At 36.7% G+C, this 20,232-nt stretch overlaps 2 protein-coding genes across 2 annotated transcripts in view; both read left to right on the plus strand.

Moving 5' to 3' along the window:
- The window catches only part of LOC128855076 (baculoviral IAP repeat-containing protein 6), a 28,140-nt gene extending 19,649 nt beyond the window's left edge, over window positions 1–8,491 (plus strand). The window contains exons 33-41 of the mRNA XM_054089679.1: window positions 4,164–4,460; window positions 4,526–4,707; window positions 4,781–5,213; window positions 5,291–5,505; window positions 5,569–5,763; window positions 5,838–6,202; window positions 6,269–6,755; window positions 6,854–7,282; window positions 7,355–8,491. Of these exons, the coding sequence (XP_053945654.1) occupies window positions 4,164–4,460; window positions 4,526–4,707; window positions 4,781–5,213; window positions 5,291–5,505; window positions 5,569–5,763; window positions 5,838–6,202; window positions 6,269–6,755; window positions 6,854–7,282; window positions 7,355–8,245 (3,494 nt within the window). The 3' untranslated portion in view covers window positions 8,246–8,491. The remainder of the gene's footprint in view (window positions 1–4,163; window positions 4,461–4,525; window positions 4,708–4,780; window positions 5,214–5,290; window positions 5,506–5,568; window positions 5,764–5,837; window positions 6,203–6,268; window positions 6,756–6,853; window positions 7,283–7,354) is intronic.
- Window positions 8,492–9,847: 1,356 nt separating this feature from the next.
- LOC128855077 (solute carrier family 23 member 2) overlaps window positions 9,848–20,232 on the plus strand; it is a 36,494-nt gene continuing 26,109 nt past the window's right edge. The window contains exon 1 of the mRNA XM_054089680.1: window positions 9,848–10,061. Within this exon, the coding sequence (XP_053945655.1) occupies window positions 10,026–10,061 (36 nt within the window). The 5' untranslated portion in view covers window positions 9,848–10,025. The remainder of the gene's footprint in view (window positions 10,062–20,232) is intronic.

The following is a 20,232-nucleotide window of genomic DNA, read 5'->3' on the forward strand; positions in this document are numbered from 1 at the left end:
TTTTGGTCTTTCACCGAGATTCGAACCTACGTTCTTTCTAAATTCCGAATGTTAGTCACGCACCAACCCATTTGGCTACGGCGGCCGAATAATAACAATAATAATAATACACCATTTTTAAGCATTTAAACGCAGTGAAATGCAACAACAACATCTTATTTCTATTGCTCCCATTACACCTCGCTTAGACTAACTTTTCTAAGAAAGTTCAAGATGGCACTGTGCTCACATGATTAAGGCATTTCAACTTTTTACTTTACGTTATTTTTCATGCGAAATTTTTTTCGTAAATTCTTTAAAGATATACATAGTTTTTTGAACATCGATGTCAATAAATCGAAATTTTTTTCGAATTTCAACATGTGCTTTATATAGAAGAATGCAAAAAAATTGTAAAAAACCCGATTTTTGAGCAACTTCAAACTTTCTCTTTATTATACAATACTAAAATTGAATAAGGTATGAAAATGCTTACGCTGAATTGTTTTTTAAGTTCTGATTAGAAAGTGAAAAAAATTGATGAAAATTTTTTGAAATTTGTTAAATTTTTGTAAATTTAGTACAAATCTTGGAACTTTATTGTACAAGGTAGCGCAAAACTAATCATCATAATTTTGTTTTTGAATAACTTTTTTTTTACTAAATATAAAAGAAATGCTTTTGAGTGATGGAAATCTTTATTTCGACGTCTACGCGCTCCGTTGTTTGTCTGGTTGCACACTGCAGATGTATATTTAACAAGTGCCAAATATGATTGACGTACGTACATTTGCAAAAATTATAAATCTTCCGATAGGGTGATTAATTTTGCGCTCCTTGTACAATGAACTAAAATTTAAAAAAAATATACGAAAAAAATGTTGCATGACAAATATTGAGAATTTTGTAAAAAGATGAGGTGACTTGAATGTGTGAGCCCAAGTGTGTATGCTCTCCTTGTGATCATAAGGAGGGGAACATCACATTGAATGAATTTCTTACAGAAGAGGCGTAATTTATGGGATGACTGCTTAGACTGGCTATTATTGAAAGCAATAAATATCGCGATAGCTGCTTTCGATTTATCAATCACCTAAGCAAGTGGTGAATGAAAAGAAAGATTTTCCTTAGGCGCCACATTGCATATAATTTGGCAGCACTAGATTATTTTTGTTTTAACGAACTGTTATATAATACCGTTGTTTTTCAAATCATTCCGCCTAAAATTGTGCAAAATATAATAATTAATATCTCTACCTATACTTGGAAGCACTGGCCTAAGCATGTCGCTCGTGAGCGAACTGGCTAAAAACAAAGTCGCTTGAATATCACTAAATTGTTGTTGTTTTCACATCCACAATTTTCACTTAGCGAGCTGCGGAAAGCAGTCAATGTCTACATTGTTTTGGCCATTAGCTGTAGTGAAAAACAAAATTGTGTGAGCAACTTCAGCTGCCACCTCACCGAGTACTTAGCAACCGAATTTTGCTCGCTCATTTCACACGTATTCACACACCCATCCAATCAGTCCTTGTTCAGATGGCAACGAAGTAACTGATCGAAGGCTGTGTTAAATTTTTTCGTAATATCACTAACACATTCTTAGCTTTTTCCTTAAGGGGTTACATGGATTTCGTCGGGTGAAAAAACGCCTATCTTCAATATTTATTTTTCTATGTAAAAAATTATTTATTTAATTCAAACTTTCTTCTGTCTTATAGATACATATTTAAAGAATAATTTCTGAAATTTTCAAAAAAGAAAACTTAAAACTCCTTCATTGTGACGTCATTTCCGGTGACCCCTCGAAAAAAAGGTGCGCCCGCGTTGTCAGCATAACTCCTGACGGGATCATTAAAAATGAAAAAACAAAAATAAGTGTTTTAGTTAAGACCATAAACTCGTGCTTGAACGAAGGAAAGAAAAAAAAATTAAATTGAAATTTTGGCAGACATTTTTCCAAAAAAATTACAATTTCGGTCAAATTTGCTTGACATTTTTTTTTTTTTTTTTAAATAGTTGTAATTGAAAAAAAAAATCCCTCATTCAAGCACGAGTAAGTTGTATCTCGAACACGTGTGTAAAATTTCATCAAGATCGATTGAGTAGTTTTCGAGAACATTTGACAACCGTCTTTGAAAACACGGTTCCGAGAAAAACGCTTTTAAAGTTTTGAGTAACAATAAAAGTGGCTTGGAGCGCACACATTCCGAAGGCTGTATCTCCGAAACTATTATTCGGATCGACTTCAAAATTGAGGATAATATTTTTGAGATGTTGTAGAAATTAATAAGCCAAAAAAATCGATTTTTTGAACCCACGAAACCCATGTAACCCCGTAACAAACCGATTCACAACCCCTGCTACGCCGGTCCATCGGTTAACGGTCTGATATTGGCCACGCCGGTAAACATTTTTTCGCATGATGTCTACACGTGGTTGTTGTTGTTTTTGTAACAACATACATATTCTCCATAAATGTTTGGAGAATGCTGCTGTACTGACAGTTCTTGGTGGGATATCAAACAACGAGTGGTTCCCGTCCTGGGAACATGGTTTTAAGAATTTGAAAATTTGAATTGCTTAGGTTTACCACGTTGTGTGGCATTAAGAAGGCGTTTTCAGTTTTTTTGCTCGTTTGCTCTGTTGTGTCGGGTCTGGGAGTAATATAGTTTCTTAAGAGACTTCGAAAGTAACTTTTTCGAGTTGTCTGTGTACCAATATACGTTTTTTGTGCTGAGTTATCTCTCCAAGTCGCCTTGTTTACTAGTAATACATATTCTAAAAATTTTCTTGAATTTCGATATCATAACATCTCTTCATCATCATATTGACATTACAGTCCGGGATCGACCATCGCCTTTGTTCTATCATACGCCTCCATTGTTCTCGACAGCCCGCTTTCGCTCTATGTTGTGAGATTATCATCTTTCGTATAACGTGTTCTACGTCTTACAATCATCGTCGCCTTGGCCGCCCTCTCCTTCTTGCTCCTTTAGGATTTGCTTTAAAAACTGTTTAGGCCATTCTTTCGCTGCTCATTCTTAGAACGTGTCCATACCACCGTACTCTTTGCGACTTTATAAACCTAGTTACATTTCGTCCTGTGATTAAAACACTGACCTCGTGGTTATACCGTATACGGTATGTACCGTCTTCTAATCGTTGTAGGGCCGAATATTTGTTGGAGAATTTTTCTTTCAAATCGCATCAGTCAGCTCACGCCATGAACTTTAAGGACCCATGTTTTACAGCCGTAGGAGAGAACCTTTTCTGTGTAATAGATCATTATTTTTACGCGTGTCCATAAATATGTGTCCACTACCAGGTACAGGTATAAAATGTAGTATCGAATTTCGAATGCGTATTGCTGCCATCATTTTTTGAAAGCTCAGTAAACGTCGTTTACGGATTTTCTCCAACTGTTTATTATTAGCCAAATGCGCAATTAGTCATTCCTTCTCCTTGTCTTTTCCTCATATCGTTAATAATAATTAAACAAAAACCTTTCACAACAGCACTGACTTGCATTGATTTGCAGGTAATGTGCAATATGTGAACGGGTAGATTAATTTCCTGGATTTATTCGTAATTAATGCATATGTGAACGTAATTTTACATGACATATGCACCGCTTGTGAATGAACCCCGCATGAAATCAACTTCCCCACACGCCTTTTTTTGGTTTGACACCGTCGAAACAGCACGTGTCTTTGATCTACCGATAGATGACATCGATGATCGTTCCCATGACAGTACGTTCTACGTAATCGGAACGACCGGATTTGTATTCGGCCAAGGACTGTCACTTCAGCAGCATTCTCCGTATATGTATGGGAAATGTTTATGCTGCTACAACAACAACAAAAACAACAACAACATCGATGATCACTTCCGATAGGCAAATTGACCTAACTGGGATTTCGATAAGCAGCTACCAAAACGTTACAAAGTCTGGAACGAACATGTTCCAAGGGCCCCATGAAAAAAAAGACAAATTGAAACGTGTGTTGCATAATTCAAGCAAACATCCAGTTTTAGAAAGAAATATTTCACTACATCACACATTTCTTACTCACTCAAAGCCATTTTGCGTTTCATACCATTTTGGGGTTTTATCATTTTGTTGCGTTTTCGTTTTCGTCTTCATCACATCACTTCATTTATTTATATGCATGCTGTAGTGCACACTATTAAATATTCCGCTATGCTAATAGACACGCGAACAGGGGAGGACGTCAGCAAGAGAACCAGGAGCGTTTCAAAAACCAAAAATAGCGAATTAAGTGGTAAGCATGATAGCGAAAAGCCAAACAATGATGTATACGGTGGCATTTCATTGAACTTTAATGGCTTAGAGAATGGCATGGAGTTCTTGAGCGTTGCAGCTGGAGTCACAGCGAAGGATAAACGTATTAAAGATGTGAAAAATCAAGTGGCGGCTAACAAGGAACAGAAAGAATTTTTTCCAATTATCCCAAGTATGATTTAAAATAGATTTACCCATGTATTGATTTTGAAGTACATATATTTCGAAAAATTGTAGAATACTTCACCGTGGAGGACTTTTTATCGCCAGCAAATAGTTCCATTTTATGCTTCTCTCAACTCATTCATCCAGATTGTCCGGAAGTTCAGTTTACAAACGATACAACCATTGCACAAATCCTTGCAACTTTACACAGCAAGGGTCATTCGTTATCAACACCGTGCATTACTCTGAACATAGTATGTTGTATATTGCAATTACTTTTAGGTTACACTTACATATGCGCATTGACTAAAAATTTTTTGATTTTAGATACCCTCCAAGACCGCCGAAGAAAACGAGGAATTTGTGATTAACGCTGGTGATATGGAGCCGCTTCCATCTCCCTTACAACGCTTTTCTAGCCGTGGCGGTTTGTCACTACTCGCGCAGTATTTGCCCACAGTTTATCCCGACAGTACTGGTCGCAAAACCCCTACCACATTGCCGGAGAAAGAGAAGAGCCCACCAATGACTGAATGGGTGAAATTGGAGCCCAACGATGAAATATACGAAGACCTGGAAGATCCAATAACCGAACCAACTACTAAGCATACTGCGATTACTAGTGTTCCGCAGCACTCTCTCGCAGCTTTTGGGCTGTTCTTGCGTTTGCCACCATATTCGGATGTACTGTTGCGCGATAAAGTACGTGCGCAATGTCTGTTACGTCTGGTACTAGGTGTTACAGGTGACGGCGAAGGAAGTAAGTTTGATGTATATACAGAATTGACTATAAAATATGGACTATAACACATTTTATGCGTTGATCTTTTTTTTTAGACGATATCTATAGTTTGTCCGTTGCATCATCACTTCCAACGTTACCTTTTGAGGTATTCCGCCAACTGCTAGACAACTCACCACTCACAACGGATGACGGTATGCTACTGAGACGAATGGTCATTGAAGTGGGTGCTATGCATTTAGTTTTGAACTGTTTGGGTGTGTTTACGCATCAATCGCAACATTATCAAATTACCAGCCCACAAACTGAGGTGAGTTGAGATGAGTGGAACTGCAATTTATTTGACTTTTGCATCATTAATCTATTTTCACAGTCTGCCACCAGCGGTATTAAAACGACAACAAGTAATAATGTCGATGACTCCTTAGGGACATCTGATGATAAGGGGCATATGTATTGGGCTAAAGGCACTGGTTTTGGTACAGGTTCGACGGCACAGTCATGGAATGTGGAGCAAGCGTTATTGCGGCAAAAGAGCGAGGAAGAGCATGTAACAGTTCTATTGCAAGTACGTAGTAATACATATTCATTTAAGATCACCACTAAATTTATGCCAATACCATGACTTTCTCTCCCTGCTAGGTGCTCTCCAGTTACATTAATCCCGGTGATAAAATCCCCGCTGCTCTACAATCGGACGAAATCATGGCATATCATGAAATAAGCGAAGTATCTGGTGAATTGCCCGCCTTATTTCTGGTTCTATTGCAACAGTCGTGTCTCATTCCGGCATTAAGTTCCTACCTGCGAAATGACTCCGTATTGGATATAACCAGACACATTCCTTTATATCGCGCAATTCTGCAGTTGCTAAGGGCATTATCACTTTCTCCAGAATTAGTTTCACTGCTGCAGCCGTCGGCAAATAATGGTGAAAGTTCGCCTGCGATTGCCGAGTTGCTTTTAAATATGAAAACATGCGTTGATACGTACGCAAAACGCTTGAAGTAATTATTTCTTTAGCTTTCTTTCTCAAACATATATGTAGTTATTTAAATTTACCTCATATACAGGGTTAATAAAAAGTCCAATATAAAGGGGCAAACTCAACAGGTGACCGTCAGCATTGATGATGGCGATGATGAAGGACTCGCATTGCTTATACCCGATATTCAAGAAACAACGGTGCTGGTGCAGAAGACAACTAATGCAGATGCATTGGCTAATCAGCAGCGTTTGGACCGAGAATCCGGCGGAAGTAGCACTGCGAACATTGAACGCATGCCTCAAAATAAATCAGTAGAGCAACGTTACCTGGAGGTGATGAAAAAACTCCAGTTCGATACTGCGGAAATGATTGTGGAAGCAGAAAATAATGGCTTCCGTTTTGTCATTTCACATCATTTTGAAAAGATGGTGCGCATGGCAGGTGATCGTTATCATCCATCACGGGTGAAGCGTTTGGCTCAGGAGGCGGTGACGCTCTCCACAAGCTTGCCATTGTCATATAGTAGTTCCGTCTTTGTACGCTGTGATACCGATAGACTGGATATTATGAAAGTGAGTACCAGAAATTACACATAAAAAATAAACAATTTTATACAAAGAAATTGAAAATTTTAAATCACAATGCACAAACCTTCCCATTAATTTCCAAGGTGCTGATTACTGGACCTGCAGACACTCCATATGCGAATGGATGCTTTGAATTTGATGTTTTCTTCCCGCCCGATTATCCAAATCTGCCGATGATGATAAATTTGGAAACAACGGGCCGGCATTCAGTGCGCTTCAATCCTAATTTATATAACGACGGCAAGGTCTGCTTATCTGTGCTGAACACCTGGCATGGCCGGCCCGAAGAAAAATGGAATGCGCAGACCTCCAGCTTCCTGCAAGTTTTGGTATCCATTCAGTCTTTAATTTTAGTGCCAGAACCATATTTTAACGAGCCTGGGTTTGAACGGAGTCGCGGCACACCCAGTGGCACACATTCATCCCGTGAATACAATAGCAACATTTACCAAGCTTGCGTACGATGGGCAATGCTGGAGCAAATACGCAATCCAAGCCCTTGTTTTAGAGATGTAAGTACAGTATAATTTTTAATCTGAATATGGCATATCCAACCTGTCACTCACATATTTTACTTGTTACAGGTTATTCATACCCATTTTTGGCTTAAACGCAATGAAATATGTTCGCAAATTGAAAATTGGATAGAAGAGCTAAGCAAACCGCAATACAGTGAACGGAATAGTCGTACCATATCATTTAATTCGATGGTTTTACGCCGCCAATATCGTCATTTACGTGAAGAGCTTGCAAAATTAAAAGTGCCCGAGGGTTTAGAAGATCTCGACACGCCATTTAACCCGAATGTTAATCTGCCTGCAATGACTGAATCTACCAGCGTCAATAATGGTACTAACACCACGACTGGGACGCCTGTAACATCGACTGCAAGCCCTACTGTAATCGGCAGTAAATCTGACAGCAACGCCAATAACAACGGCAACGACAACGTCAATGAAACTGAAAATAAGGCTGCAAATGTAAGCAGTGGGAGTGATAATTCGGCCGCGCCGGCGTCGACAAGTAGTAACAGTAATACTAGCAACACAGTTGCCACCCAAATGCCAGTACCAACAATATCAAATACACAACCGGCCACTGGTGAAATTCCGAATCAGCCGTCAGCGAAAACTTCCGAATCTTCTTCATCTGCATCTACCACATCTTTAGCACTGACAACATTTATGCGACAAAGTGTACCGGCTTCCATGTTGGTTGAAGTTAACAATGAATTCGATGATATGAGCGATGCAACAATGATAATGCCACCTCAGCCGCCAGTTCCAGCTCCAGTAACCGCCAAAGTGACCACTGTTGAGGTGGCAACTACACAAGCCGGTGAGGACGGTGAAGCCGATGACGAGATTCAGATCGATTCCAGCGATTACGATTACAATGCTGACTTGGTGCAAGTGATTTTTTTCGGCGATGATTCGCAATTTGAAAATTCCAAATTAGGTGATTTCAATGAATAGACTTCGTAATTACATGGCAGAAGTTAGATGATGGATGAGCGCCCATTTTATGTGCTTTATTTCAAATCAATTTTAAGTATGTGTGTGTGTTATCCAATACTTTCTACTATTATTAATTTTATTAAATAATTTTTTATAACATCAAAATAGAAATCTTTTGTTTATATACAATTGTACGATTATCTCAATTTGTTGCTAACAAATGAATTGTGTCTTTTACTTTAAATAAACTGTATTCAAATCTTATTGAAAGACTTAAACGGTATTCAAATCTTGAGGCTTAAATTATTGGCTTAATTATTAAGTCACAAGATCCTCCCATTGAGGGGGCAAATTACTTTCTAGGCAGGGTTCTGTTGGAGTGGAGTACCATAGATCTTAATTATTTTGTCATAAATCCGTTTTATTTTCGAATGTTTTCTTCCCTATTCACTTCATTCAATCTCCCCAAAGGTTTTCAATGGGGCTTAGGTCGGGTGACTGGCTTGGCCAATACATAACTTTAAATTATTTGGTAAAAACCATTCACGTACCAACATTGAGGAGTGTTTTGGGCCATTATCAGAAACTGGTAGCAGCCCTTCTTGAAGTATATCCATGTAAATAAATTTGTCCATTTTATTGGTTATGAGGAGAATAGGTCCAACTCCATGCCAAGAGAAGCATCCCCAAATCATATGTTGCCGAACACCGTGATTGACTGTTTTTTTTTTTGTGAGCCGCGCTGGGAGCCCTTGCTCTTTAGAACGTCTGACATTTCGCCCAGTCTCTTTTCCAAATAAAATTATATTATTTTTGTTCTATTATTGTGTGCCGCCTACGGACGGTAGATGGTTTTTTATGAAGAGCTTTTTCATAGCAGAAATGCACTCCGAGGATTGCCATGGCTTGCCAAGGGGTGGCCGCTTTTAGAAAAAAAAAATGTATAATTTGGAGTTTCATGTCTGCAGGGGTTTTCGAGCCCGGACCCTATCATAAACATTCAAAGTGGTTAAACATCTGTTATTGATATGGAGCTATCGGACCGTTCGGCAGGCGCACTGACGTGGGGCAAAAGCAGTGTGTTAAATGCAAAATTGCAATTGAAGCCATACAATTTCACATTTCTATTATTTCTTAATATAGTACATTGTATAGGCAAGAACTGTTACAAGTGTAAGTCAATAATGTGAGTAATAAAAATTTACTATGCTTGAAATTTCCATTAAAACAGTAGTAATATAATCCTATTATTGTATTAGTTAAAATTGTACCTATGTATGCACCTAAAATTGCATTTAGTTGCATTAATTAATATTTATTTATTTATTCATTTAAAACAACTTATCAGATCATCCGAATGACAACCCCGATTGCTTGCTGTTGAGCCAGTGGAGCTACAGATGTTTCTTACATGTACTTGTACTGCGTATAACAGTTGTAAATGTTATGGTTTTTGTTTTTTCTTTTTATATTAAGGGAAAAGGAAAGAGAATTACGACAATCACTCTCTACGTACATACATACATACATACATACATACATACATACAAAGGTACAACATTGATGAATTGGCACACTGGTGTTATTTCTGGGAAGGCGAATTGCTTTTAACCGCACTTGACTCGACCCTCATTCTACAAAGAAACGCAGACGCCGACAGACCATTTTGGTTAACGCTTGTGCCTTGGTACTCGTATTGTGCTATTGTTAAAACCGTTATTTTTGAGTGTGTTACGTGGGAGTGATCTAATAAAAACAAGAAAATATTAGATACGAGGAATATTCAAGAGCCGATAGAATGGAGTTGACTAATGTGAAAATTGATGGTGATCTTGTAAGAAAAAAATTCACTCACTTGTAAAACTATTTACACGCATACAAAATAAATATATGTACATATAACAAGTGATTTAAAAATAATGAAAGCGTGTTATCGGGGTTTAAGGAGAATGTAATAAAGATATAAACAAAATTTTTACTTGCTGATAAAATTGTAAAATTGTTGTTGCTTTTGATTAAATGTACCCAATCTCCGATCTCTGCACTATATATTAAGCTTAAATTGTCAGCATATATTTATAAATGTGTGTAATGTCTCCACGTGCTACCAATTTAGTTTTTATTTAACATACATATATACACTAAAATGTATGCACATATGCCTACTTAGCTTCGAGTGTAGCTTATATAGTATATATATATAATTGGCGCGTACACCCTTTTTGGGTGTTTGGCACAAATGGAGGGACCTACTGTTTTAAGCCGACTCCGAACGGCAGATATTTTTATGAGGAGCTTTTTCATGGCAGAAATACATTCGGAGGTTTGCCATTGCCTGCCGAGGGGCGACCGCTATTAGAAAAATGTTTTTCTCAATTTTGGTGTTTCACCGAGATTCGAATCGACGTTCTCTCTGTGAATTCCGAATGGTAGTCACGCACCAACCCATTCGGCTACGGCGGCCGCTTAGCTTAGTGTAGCTTAGAGAGTTTTTTATTTCTGGAATGAAGAACCTGTCAGAAAAATCTTTCGACATTTATAGCCGAAATAGAACTGTAGATTTAACCATTTTAAGGATAACAATAAAACACCCACCTAACAAAGGATCAACACAACAATAATATATACATACATATATAAATACATCCTTTTCGGAAGTTTGGCGGAGCTCATCCTCCTATTTGTGGTGTGCGTTTTGATGTTTTTTCACAAATGTAGGCACCTACAGTCTTATGCCGCCCCTGAATGGCAGATGAATTGGTTTTTGAAGAGCTTTTTCATGGCAGAAATATATTCATATATTCGGTGGTTTACCAATCATTAATATACACGCTCTATTAAAAAGAAAAATAAAAACCCAACTTTTTTCTAATTTATAGTTTTTTTGATACTGTGAATGGGAAATAAGTATGATATTTGGATATACGTACATAATCTTTGTCTGTCTCATATATTCTTATGCAGTTTTTGTACTGCGGTAGGAACATGAGTTTCAAACAAATATGTAGCTGAGATTGATCTCAGTGATACGCCTAATTAATCCTTTACCGAAACGTATAAAATGTTTCAAGATTCATATATGGTTTATTCTGGATTTACGAACAACATGTTGTTATACTATTCACTAGGCAGGGCTAGTTTACTTGGACTAGGTAGACAATTGAGTTGTAAAGGAATCTCTTGACGAACAAAATTAAGGCACCGATGAGGCGTCCCTTGGAGTGTTTGAGAGAAAGATTATGCGGAAGATTTTATGGCATTTGCCTGTTGCCGACGGCGAGTATCTAGGCGATAGAAAAAATGGGCTGTACGAGCTTAATGACGACTTAGACATAGTGCAGCAAATAAAGCGCCAGCGGCTCCGTTGACTAGGTTATGTCGACCGAATAAATACAAACGCTCATGTTCTAAAAGTTTTCGATGCGGTACCAGCTGGCGATAGCAGAGAAAGAGGAAGGCCTTATCTGTATTGGAAAGATTAAATGGAGAAGTAGTTGGCTTTACTTGATGTGGCCAACTAGCATCGATTAGCACGAGAAAGAAACGGCCTGAAGAGCCCTTTGTAAAACTCTGCCCAAATCGCTTAAGCAGTTAATGAAGAAGAAGAGAATATTAGCTGTTTTTTAGTGAACTTTTTAAATTTAGTTTAAGCCAGAAAAATTGGGCGTTTAAACTTTAGACGAACTGGTTCTACAGTGCGGATTATAATCAGAAAATATCGAAAAAGAGTGTGAATTCAATAAAAATAATAAGAAATCTTGAGTGAAAATCATTGAAATGGGATAGGGGACCTCTCAGCTGATTGCGTATCACATTTCGAAAAATTTGAAAGTGACTACTTTATGACAAAAATGCAAATAACTTCATTGCACCATCGTATCTTATTTTATTGTTATTAATCATTTATTCCCAAAGTTATTCAAGCTGTTGTGACCACCATGGATAATTGTGCAAAACTACGTACCGAAGCAGAAGTGTGATACAGTGTCTCTATCTTAAGCGGAAACCTATGGGGCTGAACATTTTATCCACTTATGAGAAAAGTGTATAAAAAGTTAATAATATGTTATGAAAGGGTTAACGTGTTATGGGAGGGATGTCCGTTCAAAGGAAAAAAATTCGAAAGGATTTGTGACGTGTACTGAAAAAAGTGCCCACTTAAGAGAGATGTTAGGAAAGAGTAAACCGTGTATTGAAAAGGGTGTACGCGTCAATTATGTATATATATGTATATATATATATATATATATGTATTAGGGCGGGTCGATTTAAAAATCGCTCATTGGGGCACATCAGAATTCGTTTTAGAGATATGGTTCCTTCGGCAAAGTTTCTTATTTTGATCCCTAGAATATGATTTTCACAGAGCAATGAGCGATTTTTAAATCGACCCGCTCTAATATATATATATATATATATATGAAAACATTGAATAACTTTGAAAAAAAAACCAACTCATTTGTATAAGTGAAGTATTTTCATTTGGTTTGGTTATTTACAATTTATTAAAACTATTTTTTGAATACAATAAAAAGGTAAAGGGTAAAGTCAGGTGATCTGGGGGATAGTCGATGTCGCCTCTTTTTGACACTAGACGTCCCGGGAATTTTCGTTGCAGAAATTCAATTTTTGCACTCGCAGTGTGCCTTGGCGCACCGTCTTGTTGAAACCAGTAACCGTCTAAACCTTTCTCACGCGTTTGCGGGCAGACATATTGAGCCAACATTCATCGATATCGGTTTCTATCGACCGTTTCGTTTTCTCGATAAAAAATATGGCCAAATGATGGTTTTGGCGCAAAAGCCGGCCCAAACAGTTACTTTCCGGTCATGCAATAGCGTTTCATGGATCTCATGTGGATTCTCAGTTCCCCAAATGCGCCAATTTTGTTTACTCACGCTGCCAGAGAAGTTAAATGTGCCTCGTCAGTCATTAAAATTTACTTCCAAAGATTGGGTTCAGTGTCAACCATTCGAGCGACTGTTTGGCCGTATTCCAAGCAACGTGAATTGTCTGTCGGTTTTATTCTTTGTGTCAATTGCACTTTATACGGAAACAAATTTAAATCATCATTCACTGGTGCCAAAATGCTGCTGAGCGCGACGGCAATACGACACTGTTGGCTCCTGGGCAACGCTCTCCCTCACTGCTTCAACAAGTTCATTGGAACGTCTTGGTCGTTGATGAACGGCATGTTAACGATCTCCTACTATCCCATGCTCAAAAAAATTCGACACCAAACGACGAATAGTATTGTCAGACGGTTTGCCTGTTTGACGGGATACTTTTTGCTATATGCGCGTTGAGTTAGAACAATTGAACGACTATTTTCGATGTATACTCGTAGCGTCAATATTTCAACTTAGTCGACTTACTACTTTTTTTCTTTTTCAGGCACTAAATTGCTTGCTTTTCTCGAAATATTTAATTAATTCATCATTTGTAGCCGAAGCTCCAATTGCTAAATTTTTGTACGATAAATCAAAATTTAATGAAACCAGGAATACCAAACAACAACAGATGAATGATCTGCGAAAATAACATTGGCTCATTCAAAATCTTCGTTTGCCGATACTAATCGTTTTTGAATATGAGTTTCAGCCAGAAGAGGTTTTTGAAGTGTGCTTCGACTTCTGATGCCAGATTCCTTCAATGTGCGTCTTATTGTGCAAATAGAACTATCTAGGCTTTTGTTTCACTTGCCTAAGGCTTATGGTAGCAATGTTTACGAATAAATTTTTAATGTCGCCAGTGCCAGGCTTATCATCGACATTGTCATCAACCTTGAATTTATGGTTCTACTTTCTTATAAAGTAACTAGACTTTTTTGAGTACCAGCGTCCTCGGTTGAAGATATTTTCGGGCATTGGGAAGACTTGCCAGAAACACAGGCTCAAAACGCTCCTTATATAACTATAAGTACAGCTCTCATTGCCTTAAAAAGTAAAACCTTTGTTGTTGCCGATTCAAATGAGTTAAATTTAACACGCAAACTTATTTTGAGAAACACAATGGACCCAGATTTATTTTCTTGAAAGTATATTTAAATTCAATTGTAAATGCAGGTTGATTGAAAGTTTTGCACCATTCACCAGTAGAACAATACAAATTTATGTATATACCCCTTCAATATTCCATCTTTCATTTGAACAACAAACAATTTTTTTTAAATCTGCCAGCTCATTATTTGTTTACAATGATTTTAAGTTGACTTGTCAGTGTATTTTTGTTTGAATCGAAGGAACTGATTATCGTGCAGTGATAAAATTCTTTGCCGTGGAGAGTTTACCAACAAAAGACATTCAAAAAATGGTTAAATTATTAAGGGAAAATGCTTCTTCATTTTCAATGCTCATCGGAGGGCTTTACAGGTAGAAGGTGAACCACGTAGTCAGCTAATCCCTTCTGCTTCTTATCTGTCGCAAAACAGCCTTGTCTCTGGTTATATCCGGTTCCCGTTAACCTGGTTTCTGGTCTCTTCCGCCTGTTCTGTAAGCATCGTCGCGATAATATTATATTATCAAAGAAAACGAATTCGAGGAGAATCTTTTGTGCTTATTGGGTGTATTTACTGTACTGTATATAAATATGTATATACGTGTGTAAATATACATATGTATATATGTATTTGTGTACACTTGAAAATTCAATCGTAATGAAAAAAATGCCATCGATCAATTAAGCCAATTGAATTTTTACGCTATAGGAAAAACATTAAATATGTGTCATCACAAACCTATTAAAATATATATCTATGTATGTGGAAGAGTACGACATTTTATTTGATTTGCTGTTTATTAAATGTAATAGCAATTTTTTCTTGTTTCTCTGTAACAGTTTAGGAAATCCCCATAAATGTTTAGGAACAGCTGTTGAAGGGACAGTCCCTGATCGGATATAAATCTGAGACGTTGCGATAACGTAGAGGCGACTGTCGAGAGAATGTGCCCTTTGTCCCGTTGACCCAATGCGATTTTATGGTATTCCCATATCAACATCTGATGCTTTTATACTCTGTCAGTCTGTAACTTTGTTTTTATTTTTAGGCCTTCTATAATATTCCAACCATGTTAGTTTCTTTTAAATAACTTGAATTAGTAACGGAAATATAGGGTCCGTAAAATTAAACTAATTTGATTTTTGACTTCTCCAAACGCGATTTTTTGGATGGTAACTTGTCTGGAATGCGGGATGAAACGTGCACAGAGGCACGTTGATTACTTGAAATGCGATAAATCGATGTCTTGGAGATTTTCAACTCCGCTACCATGAATTTCAACAATGATTACGGTTCATTTTTGATAAATTTACCAACAATTCGATGGAGTTTTCGGTGATTACTGATTTTGGGTGGCTCGTACGTTCATTTATGTCCTCACAACCATCTCTGAAACGTGTAAACCACTCTTGAATTCTGGTACGAGACAATCATCGCCATAAACTTTTTTCATCAATTCAAATGTTTCGATAAACGTTTTATCGATTTTAAAACAAAATTTGATATAATATAAGCTCTTTGTTCGAAACTAATTTTTTACCGGTGACACAAACATACTGACACTTCAGACGCAATAACTTTGCTTCCACTGAACTGAATGCCACCAAGCTTTCACTGGAAGTCAGATAGGGATGTGACTACCAACGCACTAACTCATTAAAAAGATGGCGCCAAACTAAAAGTTACAAAAAGATATTTTTTCCGTTCTTAGAAGAACCACAGACGAGTACTATATGCTAATCCATGTACAAATTGTGGATATTGTCTGTGTCATATCGTCTCAAACCCAATGAATTGTTTTGGTTGAGTCTTCCAACTTTTTAATCTGCCGCTCAGAAAGTATTTGACTAACGTTGGATTTGGTCTTATCCAGTTTCATAAGTTGTTCCTTATGATGGGCCAATATTCTATATTCTTCTTCGTTTAAATAAAATTACATTTTTGACGTGATAACGTCTTATAATTCGATTTAACAGGCTGCACGCACGAAAAAATGCGTCGTTACCTTGCTCATTAGTGTTACCTTGCTCATTGCCGTTACCTTGCTCACTTGTCGTTACCTTGCTCATTGCCGTTACCTTGAATGAAAAGCAAACAAAGCAAACGAACGGCAACGTTCGACATCTTGCTCTCTCCTACTTAAGTGAGCGTATATGTGTATGTATATGCGCATATGTACATACATTGTGTAAAATAAGTACCCGGAATTTATAATTTAAACTCTCCCGGGAATACCTGACACTTCAAATTTGGTTTTTTCATGTTGGTACACATGTCCTTGAATGCACAAGCCTTATTAGAACGGGATCTATTACTTAGTGTGTTTTATTCTGCAGTCAAAGTGAGTTGATCTTTTGTTTACTTGGCGAATTTTACTATGGATAAACTTGTGGAGCAGAGGGTTTGCATTAAATTTTGCGTTGCGAACAAAATTACGTGTGCCAATACATTAAATATGTTGCGGGAAGCCTATGGTGACTCGTGTTTATCCAAAACACAAACCTACGAGTGGTACAAGACGTTCAAAGAGGGCCGTGAAGTGGTAAAAGATTTGCCTCGCTCCGGACGACCATCGATCGTTACGACCGACGAAAACGTCGAAGAAATTAAGAAAATTATATTTGAAAATCGTCGTTTGAGTACCAGAGAGATCGGTCGTGAGCTTAACATCTCTCACATGACCGCTCAGAACATTTTGACTGGTGTGTTGGGCATGCGCCGCGTCGCCGCTCGGCTTGTTCCGAAAGAGCTCAATTTTTTGCAAAAAGAGCATCGGAAGGAGGTCTCTGAAGACATGGTTTCCCGAGCTAATACGGACCCTACGTTCATGAAACGCATAATAACTGGTGATGAGACATGGGTCTACGAGTACGATATGCAAACCAGTCAGCAATCGTCTTCGGGGAAGGCGTTTTGAGTCGATTGAAGGCATTAAAAAAAATTCGCTAAAGGAGCTGAAGGCCATCCCGGCGCCGGCCTACCAGCGGGCCATGGATGACTGGGTTGTTCGTTGGAATATTTGTATCGGCTCAAAAGGAGCCTATTTTGAAGGCGATCCAACAAATAATGATGAATAATATGAAAAAATTTGTGTTTTTTTTTTTAAATTCCGGGTACTTATTTTACACAATGTATATAAATTCACGTATTTGTATTTGCATATGCCTTCTTACTGATTATATTACAATAATTTGATTTACTTGAAGAATTTAAAATAAAACCAAGTTTGTTAATAATACCTGTTGTTTTAATGTTATTATTTTTTGACGTGATAACGTCTTACAATTCTATGTAGCCGGCTGCAGGCACCAAAAAATGCGTCGTTATCTTGCTCATGCGTCGTTACCTTGCCTGAACAGCATGTTATGTTATGTTATGATATGTTATGTTATGATATGTTATGAAAATGTTATGTTATGTTATGTGATGTTATGTTATGCTATGTTATGTTATGTTATGTTATGTTATGTTATGTTATGTTATGTTATGTTATGTTATGTTATGTTATGTTATGTTATGTTATGTTATGTTATGTTATGTTATGTTATGTTAAACTATATTATGTTATGTTAATGTTAACTCATTCTCTATATCCATACAAAATATCTATCAAACAAATAAAATTAAAATTTTCTTTAGAAAAATGTATATATTTTACACAATGTATATAAATTCACGTATTTGTATTTGCATATGCCTTCTTACTGATTATATTACAATAATTTGATTTACTTGAAGAATTTAAAATAAAACCAAGTTTGTTAATAATACCTGTTGTTTTAATGTTATTATTTTTTGACGTGATAACGTCTTACAATTCTATGTAGCCGGCTGCAGGCACCAAAAAATGCGTCGTTATCTTGCTCATGCGTCGTTACCTTGCCTGAACAGCATGTTATGTTATGTTATGATATGTTATGATATGTTATGTTATGATATGTTATGAAAATGTTATGTTATGTTATGTTATGTGATGTTATGTTATGCTATGTTATGTTATGTTATGTTATGTTATGTTATGTTATGTTATGTTATGTTATGTTATGTTATGTTATGTTATGTTATGTTAAACTATATTATGTTATGTTAATGTTAACTCATTCTCTATATCCATACAAAATATCTATCAAACAAATAAAATTAAAATTTTCTTTAGAAAAATGCAACCATTCAATCAGTATTTTCTTATGACGCTATCACGTTAAACTATCGTCAGTAAACCGACTTTACAGACAACCTCTTTTTAAATAAAAAATGATTTGGTGTGTTTGCGCAGAAGCGTCAACAAAATGATGGACCATCCGAGATGGATTGCTCATTTGAGCAATGCAAAATTTCGATGGGTATCGGAAAAGCATCACTAGTCAACTTCGACCTCTTGCGATCTGGCTCGATCTGGAAATTTGTTGCCGAAAAGTGATACACGCATATTTTTGATCTGATTTCAATGAAGTACCGCACGATTTTACCCAATATTTTCTTTTCATTTTGTCTTTTGCGACATAAACAAACTTAACGCCCTCTTTTGCCCATATTTTATGGCACGATAAAATTAGTGTTGCTTGCTCACTTTTTTGCCAAAGTTCTCATTTCTATGGTTTTGAGTTATTTTTCTTTAGAATTTGTTCTCAAATAAAAAAGTGCCTTTCCAAGAGAACCTCACGGATTTAATAAGTAATTCAAGATGGGTGGCACAGGGTGAAAGATACACATCTCACATCACCTTTAATTATTGCTTCATGCTACAATCTCACTTATTTATGTATGTATATAATCAAATTTTAGTTTCTGTCTACGAAAAAAAGATCAGCACGATTAGCTGAATATATTTAATTAAAAAATGTTTCACAGATCTTAACTGCATAAAAAGCAAATTTCCAAAAATTACCGTTACAAATAGTGTAGAGTTTTAGAATTCAGAAAAAAAATGTAGCTTAGACGCAGAACTCGTATTGAGGTTAAATTTAAAAAATATCATAATTATTAGCATGCATTTGTTATTGTGAAAATATCTTGGTACATGTGTTAATTAAAAAAAAAAAAAACAAATTACAGGCCTATTCCGCATTCCCGATATAAATAGCCGGTCTCAAAGATGACTCTCAGTGAACTTAAAAGGGGGTAGGGAGGAAGTGTATCGTATTGTTTTTCAACTCGAACCAGAATGCAGTCCCGATAAATGTGTGAGCAAACTGTAGGCGTTTATAGGAATAGTAACTATTTACAATTGAAAATCTAGTTTAAAAATATATTTGCTTTGTGAATCAATATTTATAGGTGAGTAATGTAGATCTAGGGAAATTCAGCTGCCTTTTACATTCAATGCAAATATACAAGTATGCAGTGGCGTACAAAAGGAAAGCTCACAAACTACATATATAAGTATATGGTCATTGGAATAGGTACCCCACGTTCACGCAAGTTTTTTAGATTAATAATAACAGATATTCAATTGTTTTTTTTTTTGTTTTTTTTTTTTTTGTGTATTCATTAACGTCTAACAAAATTCAGAACAAATACTTAAGAGATTAATTCAAAACTACGAACAAGTATCAGGTCGGTCCATAAGTTCGTGCGTTTTTCAAAGGTGCTTTAAAAATAATAAAAATATGTTTAAGGTATTTATTAATCAATAATATATTTCCCTTCATTATTTACAATGTCTTCCCAACGTTTAGGCAAATTTTTAATTCCCTACTCAAAAAATTCCCTACTTTTAACTTGGAGCCAAAATACGCTTCGATATCCCTTTTTATAGCTTCTTTTAGTAGCTCTTGTTACTCATATGGGATTGAAGTCCACGGAAAAGGTGATAATCACAATTTACAATATCCGGTAAGTATGGTGGATGCGGCATTAGCTCCCATCCGAGCTCATTCAGCTTGCTTAATGCTTGTCTTGCGGTATGAAGTCTTGCGTTGTCGTGGTGAAACAACACTTTGCGTCTATTCACTAAAGACGGTCGGTTTTTTTAAGTGCCTCATTCAGGTTTGATAGCTGATGGGAA

This window comes from Anastrepha ludens, chromosome 2 (genome assembly GCF_028408465.1).
Source record: "Anastrepha ludens isolate Willacy chromosome 2, idAnaLude1.1, whole genome shotgun sequence".
In the NCBI taxonomy this organism is placed as follows: domain Eukaryota; kingdom Metazoa; phylum Arthropoda; class Insecta; order Diptera; family Tephritidae; genus Anastrepha; species Anastrepha ludens.